Source organism: Cephus cinctus, unplaced genomic scaffold (genome assembly GCF_000341935.2).
Source record: "Cephus cinctus unplaced genomic scaffold, Ccin1 Ccin1_scaffold0123, whole genome shotgun sequence".
NCBI classification, from domain to species: Eukaryota; Metazoa; Arthropoda; class Insecta; order Hymenoptera; family Cephidae; genus Cephus; species Cephus cinctus.
In genome coordinates this window covers 2453923-2463530 of record NW_014332857.1, presented here as the reverse complement: position 1 = coordinate 2463530, position 9608 = coordinate 2453923, and the positions used below count along the sequence as shown (strand labels likewise).

The 9608-nt window shown below is 36.9% G+C and overlaps 2 protein-coding genes across 3 annotated transcripts; one reads left to right on the top strand and one right to left on the bottom strand.

The window, feature by feature from the left end:
* The first annotated feature begins 1532 nt into the window (after positions 1-1532).
* LOC107274922 (very long-chain specific acyl-CoA dehydrogenase, mitochondrial) lies at positions 1533-5302 on the top strand. Of its 2 annotated transcripts, none has more exons than XM_015754504.1 (7): positions 1533-1942; positions 2835-3042; positions 3123-3341; positions 3413-4105; positions 4186-4542; positions 4612-4824; positions 4902-5302. In XM_015754504.1, exons 1-7 carry the CDS (start codon positions 1872-1874, stop codon positions 5037-5039), a joined length of 1899 nt encoding a protein of 632 aa, XP_015609990.1. In that variant the 5' UTR covers positions 1533-1871; the 3' UTR covers positions 5040-5302. The 2 variants fall into 2 exon arrangements, with proteins under 2 accessions (XP_015609990.1, XP_015609991.1); XM_015754505.2 differs by lacking the exon at positions 1533-1942 and adding an exon at positions 2055-2201.
* Positions 5303-6504: 1202 nt separating this feature from the next.
* On the bottom strand, positions 6505-8934 carry LOC107274927 (leucine carboxyl methyltransferase 1). The gene is made up of 4 exons (XM_015754512.2): positions 8575-8934; positions 7880-8063; positions 7196-7547; positions 6505-7125 (listed from the first exon to the last, which is right to left on the bottom strand). Exons 1-4 carry the CDS (start codon positions 8782-8784, stop codon positions 6921-6923), a joined length of 951 nt encoding a protein of 316 aa, XP_015609998.1. The 5' UTR covers positions 8785-8934; the 3' UTR covers positions 6505-6920.
* Between the last annotated feature and the right edge of the window lie 674 nt (positions 8935-9608).

Below are 9608 nucleotides of genomic sequence, written 5' to 3'. Positions count from 1 at the left end.
ACAAGCACAAATAGGACTTTACCCAGAGTCAACGGACTACCCCGCACGACCTCCCCACCGACACATAGGATGGTCTCTACCCACACGAGTGCCCCAGGGTCAACGACATGTTGGAGCGTTTTTAGCAAAGCGAACAAATTATAGTAAATACGCGAGAGCTAGACACCTGGTTAGATTCACTATACGAAAGACCATGGCCGTAGATACCCTAAGGGGGCTCAAGGCCCTCGTCGAGAGACCCATAAGGTCCTGTTGCGGCCACAACTTGGGCCACCAACCACTGAGCAAGCTCAGCGGATAAGGCGGAAGGGCAACCCCCGACACCATGGTCTTTACGTGTAGCTGCACTAACAGGGTGACTACTCTTATATGACTACTTGAATTAATATGCTCGACCCGACCAAAGGAATAGAACAGGGAAGACAAGCACAATGAAAAGTGAAAGGGAACAGAGTGAAACGAGAAGTCAGAAAGGAAGATAGAAATAAAGAAGTCAAAAAGTAGAAAAATAAGGAATAGGGTTATAGAAGTAGAGAAGAAATGAGGAAAGAGATAAGTAAGAAAGTAAAGAATAAAGGATAAAGAAATAAATATAGAAAAAGAAGAAAGTTGGAAATGTACGAGAGGGGTACTTCCAAGAGACCAGTATAAAAGACCGGCTCGAGGAAGAATGAGCGCTCTGAGTCCGGGCCTCGAGCGCTTCCCCCACCATCCGCCTGCTCCCACACCCAGAGTCCTGCGCGACGAATTTGCGCGCACCCAATTTCGGGCAACTTCCAGTACTTCCAAATATGCTTGGCCAGAATTTCCGATTTCTAAGTGTTAATATTTTACTTTATTGATTTAATTAATTATTTTATTGTTCCAAACACTTAATTTATTAATATATCAATTTCAGCCTAATTTATTTTCGACATATTACAATTTCAATTCAAAGGTTTATCAGTTTTAGCAATTAATAAAACCAGTAAGCATAGTTAACGAAATAAACATAAAATAAATGATTAGGGCTGTGGGAAGAAGAAACGCTCGCTGATTTATGTATTATATTTATTGTATGTATATAGTATAATAAAATGTGCATAGTAAAATATAATCATGTATTTATTCAATCCTAAGTTAATTAATGAAACCAGTAAACATAGTGAGCGAATCAATATAAAAAAAATTATGATCGAATCCCACTGTTCACCGTGCAGGGTTTAAACAGAGGCAAGCTCCCTCATTGGTTGATTCCATTCAAATACTATACGTGATTGGTTAACTGATTTTAAACTGGGCACGTTGGGAACTATGCGACTGATAAAGTTGGCCCAACCTAATAGGATTTGTGTCTTTGTCTGATGACTGCCATATAGTTCGTTTCAGATCTAGAAAACATACTTTCTTTACCAATATTGTATTGATGCATCTAGTTTTGTAGTAAACGATTGAAGTTAACTATTTAATACTTAAATTCAATTTCCGGAAATGAAGACTTCGCCATTTTATCAATTTAATTTATGCAGACATAGGCCCGTTTTCTTCAGCACAGTTCAATGCATAAACTGCGTTTATCTTCAAAATACAAGTGTCTAGTTAGCTAATAGCACAGTTAAACTGAGTTTGTACATTGAACCACGTCGAAAAAAAGACGGGTGATAATATGTCAGAGGATTTATAACGATTGATAGCGAATAAAGAGATAATGTGTCAGCATGAAAATTCAGACGTCACAGTATGAAATCAGATGTCACTACCGGGCTTCTGTATATCTTCTCAAGCAACGTCAGAGCAAGAAACGTTAGCGTCGCATTCGCTTGTAGCTGTCCGAGAAATTCTACTTCGATAGTTTTGAAGTGTCTCATCTGAACTACTCCAAGATTTTCAAAATGATTCGGGTCTCAAAAGTCCTCGCACTTGCTCCGAAAGGGCTAAATAAATTTATTGTGACACATACCAGGTAAATTGAATATAATAAAGATTATACACGCATGTGAAAACTGTTTCAGAGAAGATACTGGATTTTAAAATAGAATAGGAAAACGTTCTTCGTTCTTTTTTTGTCTTTCTTCTTCTTCGACAATTATACAATTTTTCGAGAATCACAATGAATATTGAATCAAGGTGTTTGCACGAGGAATTAACAAATAGTGTGAGCAGCTGTGCGCGATGCACTACTTGTTGCATCTACGATGATATTAATGAGTAACAATACAAAGGTACAGAAATTGATTTCAATTGACTGGAGCAAATTATTTGGAGTTATATAATTGTGCTAATTATTGTCTTCTATGTGGAATATGTTGTATTTGACAGATTATATTATTGGCTTGACCTTTGTTCGAGTTAAAAGTATTCGTGCATCTTAATGGCAGATTAGTCAAAACAAGCGAATGAACATTGGACTTTGCCCGAATAATTATAGTGATTGTTATTCATAACTCCGCGTAGTACAAATAAATGATACGCGCTTTCTAAATTCACATATCAATTATTATGTGATAAAAAGTTAAATCAATGATATAATTTAAAGAATCTGAAATAATATTTATTTCTTTAACATATAGCTATATATAATACAGCAAACACTAAATAGCTCAGGGTCACTGTTTATAAATAAATTCAATGTCGTTACTGAAACAGAAACATCAGTTAATAGTTATTATTATTGTTTGCCCTTATACCAATGGTTACCTAAGAATGTTAAGTTAGGACGAAACAAGTATTGCATGTGTTTATTGTTATCCAAGAAAAGTGTTGGATATTGTAAAATGAATTTTTTATTTTTGTATGGCTTAAACAGATATAACTATCGTAGTGTGTTAATGTGCTTGGCTCATTTGAATGTATAGATGTCAAGCTACAAAGGCTGCAGCAAATACAGTCAAGACAGAGAAATCCGAAAAGAAATCTACAGCCAAAGAATCACAGTCATTTACTATGAATATTTTTCGTGGTCATTTACAAGCCAGTCAAATATTCCCATATCCTGAACCCTTATCGGAAGAACAGAACGAGACTTTAAAAATGCTAGTGGATCCTATAGAGAAATTTTTCGAGGTACTTCATCAGGCTTGCAAGCAATAGCTTATAAACACTTATCAACTTATCTCGTTTATAACAAGTGATTTATCCCATAGGAAATTAATGATCCTGTGAAGAATGATGAGAATGGATCCATCGATGAGAAAACACTTGAGGCCTTATGGTCCCTTGGTGCGTTTGGTCTTCAAGTTCCTCAGGAATATGGTGGGCTTGGATTAAATAATACCATGTATGCTCGTTGCGTTGATATTGTTGGGTATAACGATCTTGGAGTTGGAATCACTTTGGGTGCTCATCAGAGCATTGGTTTCAAGGTACATATTAATTGATAATAGCCAATTTTTGAGATGTACAGATTATATAAAGTTCCCTGTGCAATTTCCAGGGTATTCTTCTAGTAGGTACTCCTGAGCAAAAGGAAAAGTATTTGCCAAGAGTTTGTGACGGAAAATTTGCAGCTTTCTGTTTAACAGAACCAAGCTGTGGCTCTGATGCCGGAGCCATTCGCTCTAAAGCAATAAAATCAAAGGATGGATCCCATTATGTATTAAATGGTAGTAAAATCTGGATTTCAAACGGAGGTCTGGCGGAAATCATGACAGTATTCGCCCAGGTGCCAATAACTGATCCTGAAACTGGTAAAACACAAGACAAGGTCACAGCATTCATTGTTGAAAGGGCATTTGGGGGCGTTAGCAATGGTCCACCAGAGAAGAAAATGGGTATAAAATGCAGCAACACTGCTGAGGTCTATTTCGAGGACGTTAAAATCCCAGCAGAAAATGTTCTTGGCGGCGAGGGACAAGGTTTCAAGGTTGCCATGAACATCTTGAACAATGGAAGGTTTGGCATGGCCGCAGCAATGTCTGGGACTCAGCGTTATTGTATAAAAAAGGCTGTGGATCATGCGACACAGAGAATTCAATTTGGCAAGACAATAGACAATTACGGAACCATTCAAGAAAAAATTGCACGAATGTGTATATTGCACTACGTCACAGAATCTCTAGCTTATATGATATCTGGTAACATGGACAAAGGTAGTCAAGATTATCACTTAGAAGCTGCCATATCAAAGGTAATCTAACCTTATAATGTTCTGCTCCATAGCATAAGAATTAGTAAAAGAATGTTTTCCTAAACTTAAACATTTTTCAGTGCTTCGGCTCAGAATCAGCTTGGTGGGTGTGCGATGAGGCCATCCAAATTCTTGGCGGTATGGGATATATGAAGGACACAGGATTGGAACGTGTTTTGCGTGATCTCCGAATATTCAGGATTTTCGAAGGCACCAATGATATTCTTAGACTGTTTGTAGCTCTTACTGGAATCCAGTACGCAGGAAGTCATCTAAAAGAACTTCAAAAGGCTTTTAGAAATCCTACAGCAAATTTGGGTCTGATTGTCGAAGAGGCAGCTAAGAGAGCAACAAGGGCTGTCGGTCTGAGTTCACCCCCGAATTTTATCCACTTAGTTCATCCTAGTTTAGCTGATAGTGCTACACTCTGTGCCAAGGTATCTATCGATTCGATTGGTTATTAACTCAAATAAAAATTTGCATTCCAAATTCCATCTTTTTTACAGAGCATAGAATCCTTTGGACAGGCCATCGAAAATAGTCTAATTAAATATAACAAAACAATTGTTGACGAACAATTTGTACTGAACAGATTAGCACAAGCAGCAATAGACACCTATACAATGGCAGCTGTGTTAAGCAGAGCCACTTTATCTGCTAGTAAAAATCTACCAAGTGCGCAGCATGAAATTCTAATGGCCCAGACCTGGTGCACAGAGGTCAGTCTGCATTACAAAATTTATCAATACACTTCTATAGACTCAGAAAATTTGTAATGAAAACTTCTTTTATACAGGCATCCAGTCGTGTTGCGTACAATCTGAAAGTTGTACAATCCGGCAAACACTTGGACGTCTTTACAAAACTTAGTAAAATATCCAAAAACGTCTGCGAGGCTGGTGATGTCATTCAACTAAATCCTCTAGGTTATTAATCTCATTAAAAAAATTCAGTTCTACCAAGAACTTAGTGACATTATGATATGTTTAATTACCGAACGTAATTGAAGATCGATCGACGCATTTCGCTATTGCGAATTCGTGTGCGCTTATCAAGAAGAAAGAGTAAATCTGTTTAAAGTTAATTATATATATTTATAGCACATTTTTAAGTAAGCAACGATAATGCAATTCGTTGGGCCGAGATGGCTCGAGCATCTTTGTCGAAATAAATATTTTTCTAATCGTTCTTGTTAAACATTCATTTTTATGAAAACTTATTTAACTATATCCCATGACATTTTCTAAAAAGCCATGTTCTTTGTTTGCGAAGTGGCTAGCAATCGCTTGGAATATCTTACAAGCAAATGTTACTCCCTTTTAGATTCCTATACAACCTTTTATTGCATTAAGCAGGGAGTATTTGGAAGCACAAAAAATGTATCTATCAGGTAGAACTGACTTGAATTTAGCAATTACACAGGTAATTTACGTTTCTCCTTAATTTCTGCTTCCGAAAAACGTGAGTAAAAGTCATTGATGGTCACTGAACTAACATACTTTGCAATTCATAAGACATCATGTTTCATTTTTCTCGCTTTTCTTACTATTTGCAAATAAGGGGAGAAATTAAAAATCCATTATTTTATTTTATCTAGAGATCTCTCTTGTTCTTATATTCCCTATAGTCATTACTTTCAGATTAAATGGTTATGCAGCATAGCAGGTATTTCTATCAATGTCTATTGTTCGAGCACCAATTTGAGTATATATCGTTTTTTATCATCAGTGATGGCAGTGTCTTTCAAATGCCTTTTAAACCTGCCTTTCGGTTTTTTCTATTTTCAATATTTCCTTCGTGTCCTGGAACATTCCAGAAATAAATTAACGTTGCATGTGCGATTTTCCTGTGTTTTTCTCATGAACACATGATCCATACTAAGATCATATATGTCCTTATTGTATGTATACTAGATGAACAGTGGCTATAATATGAGAAAGTGAATAATCACGTGACGTTAAATAATGATGAAGAACGCTGGAGAAAAAATATAACGTTCTTGATTAAAATTTGAAACTTTGTTACTACAGGTGTACTTGTTTTATATTTTCAAAAAGACTACGATTTGAGAAACTTTTAAATGTAAATCTGATTCAGTAGTGTATCCTAACTTGGCTATTTGAATAAACATTCTCTGTAGTGGTACTTCGCAGTAACATTGGCAACAACCCTGATTCTCCTGAATACGAAAATACTATGCAGAATATTTTACTGCAGTCCCAGATAAAGAGGAAACACGTGCGGCTGAGTCTCAATTGTAAAAGAGACGCCGAAGTCTTTCTCCAGGGACGTAGAAAAGCGTTTAAACATTCCGACCAAGACTGCTATGATATAAATTTAAATGGGATGTATTCGAATTCTAGATTTGATCGCCAATATGTACGCCTGTAAATACACGATTTCGAATATGTTTTATTTATTAATTTATTTTTTTATCATCGGCCCCAATTAACGACTATTTATAAATAATCAAAACTAGGGCCTTGATCATCTATATGTGTAATAGATAGTTCTTAAAATTCAATAAATTTTTTCACGCACACAGACACAAACATGTCTCCTCACAGGAAAAATCTCTATTGCGTCGCGACCCATCCTCAAAGAACTTTATTTACGCATTACATATCGATGCGTATCCGTATTGACGGCTTATCTTTTGTTTTTTTCGTGTTTTTAATTGTTTTTTAGATACACCTACGTCAAACTGAATATCTTACGCGATCGCGGCATCGCCAGCAAACACCGGTTTCATGTACCGGATAGATACCGCCATTCTTGGTACCTGGAGTAACTCTTCTCCTGAGAAACATAAAAACTAGCCCTGAGCTATGGAGATGTTCTTGAAGGTTTGTCCATTCCAAGCGATGCTGATACAGTAATGCTGAAGCAACTGCGTCAGGAGTTCCCTCTCGTCTAGCAATTCTATGCGCTCAATCCTGGATCTCTCAGACTCAGGCAGTGAATCATATACTTCAACCATCGTCCACGCGTTTGAACCCTCCCAGCCATTTACTGTGAACCTGTAATAAAGTGGTCCAGGTTCAGGATGGCATTCTGTATGATTAATGCATTGCCGTGAACGTTAATCACCGTCTCTGTTGAGTTTCCAAACTTTCACAATCCTCTACACCAGCCAAAAGACATCCTCTGGTACGTAAGTTGGACAGCATCACTTGGCCGAATTTGTCCCGCATGTTCACTTGTTCATAATTAACAAAAATGCTGTTTGAGAACTTGCCAGACAGCCATTTTAACAGGGTTGAGGCTGCACTGGTATCTACATAGACCAGTACACACTCAGTGATGAATAAAGTGGGTAGAGAAAAGTTCACTTCAGCCTGGCTCAATTTGTTTGCCACATCGGATATATGCCGTAAGTCAATACCAACTAGATGATAGTTTGCTGCATGTAGATCAGTTGCTGAGAACCTAATCTCTCCATCTGTAAAAATGTTAATATAGACCCTCTGCACTCGATGTCTCTTCTGTTAAGGGGAACAAGCAACTCAAGGCTGTTTTGATAGAATTTACCGCCTTCTGAAGGCGTATCGTATTGCGCTTCTTAAAAGGAAATCCAGAGCACCCCGATGTCTACCCATGTCGATATTGCAATGAAGGCTTTAAACTTCACCCAAAAAACATACAATTATTGTCGCCTCTCACTCGCCATTCGAATTGCTGCATCAAACCAAGTGGCGACTGAGAGTCGCCTCTCGAGTGCAAAGAATTAATATATAATTATCTGATTTTAATGAAATTCGATCAATGAAGTACCTTCGGTATTTAGTCTATCTATGAGTTGTTTTTGCTTCTTGATGAGATAACATTTCTTAGCAGTAACACTAGGAAAATCTAGTTCTACAAAATTCAATGGACTGTTCCCTGCATCACGGAGCCTCCAATAGAGCGTATCAAAACCAGCACCCAAATTTATTATCTGTCCTTTTCCACCAGAGAGCTGAAAGAGAATATATCAAATAATACATTTTTATTACTAGCTACTTCCTGTAATAGGACCAATAAGCATACAGAATTAACAGAAGCCTCTAGCTTATCGTACGATAAAAGAATCTTTGAGATAATAATTACAATGCAACAAGAATGAAACTACTGAACATAAGTCATTTCTCTGTGACTAATATAAAGAACAGACAATAAATAGGTATACGATTTCCATCAATCTTTCATGAAACGACCAATAAGAATTAAATCTATATTTAAATTCAAGTAGATTTTACTACTGCTAGAGCAAACAGAAAAAAACATCTGCGCGGATTTACAAGGTGGACGAGAATCGATTTTCTGTTGACCTATATAAAAGAAATCAGACTGAAAGCTATGAGAAAATGAAACACGGCCTGGGTCAGGTCAAGGTTCTCGGCAATGCGCATCCTCTAAATCAGCTGTACCATGGTTGTCTAGGTTATCCAAAATAATTCATAAAAATCAACAGTATATCATAATCATACCTTGAGAAACTTATCGATAAAGACTTCGATGCCTTTTACCCTTGCGTAATATCCTCGATTAATTTCCGGCGCCTTACGACCGGTCTGCCTTACGAAGAAATTGATAAACGGATCACTCCAGTAGCCAAGTTGAACAGCATAACGTTTGCATTCACTAGCGTCGTCGTTTGTGGCCTGTACGGCCTCGTCGTCCGCCATATCTTTTATCATATCACAATTAAACACTCGATATTAACGACGAATAATCATTGTCTCCTATCTTTTCAAATTCGACACTCGGCGATCTTTTATATGCCAGTTGGACAGCCAGTCATACGTCACACAGCCACACTAACAATGAGCGTATGGCATATAGAAACGAGTATTCTAACTCTACAATGCATCATGGGAAATGTGTCGAGCGGTGGCGCCACCGATTGATTATCCAACGTACTGCTTAAATTAGTTTATTCGTAATAACTTTAAATAAATACAGAAAGTAATGTCTTGTGGCAGAAAAATTATGACATAATGTATTTTACGGACTATATAAAAAGGCAATATAAAAAAAGATTATAGTTTTCCATACGAACCGAACTTATCTTAATCCAATATGTCACTAGAGAATATCGGTAAAACAGTTTAAATTGTATTCAGTCGGCAAAAACTGCAAGATGATTATCCCGAACAAGTACCCGATGGTAATACAGGAAATTATTTTATCAATATGTAGAGATAAATGCTGTTACGTAAATAACAAAATCACCCCCGTTCATAAAACTTTTCAAGCCAGATTTATAGTACCTACTTAAGTACATGTAATATTGATATAATTTCTTGAGCAAAGCATTTGGATATGGCGGGTTGCATACAGACAGGCACGTTTGTGTCTTATGTTCACAAAATAAAATTTTATTTTGGTGCAAGAAACTGATTTTAATGGGGTTAACAATAAATGTTAAGATAAAAACGATAGCATATATGTACGCAAACACAGCCGTGTCGTTATTGTCTTACAATTTTTCAAAACTGGATGTCGTAAGAAAAAATGTGTT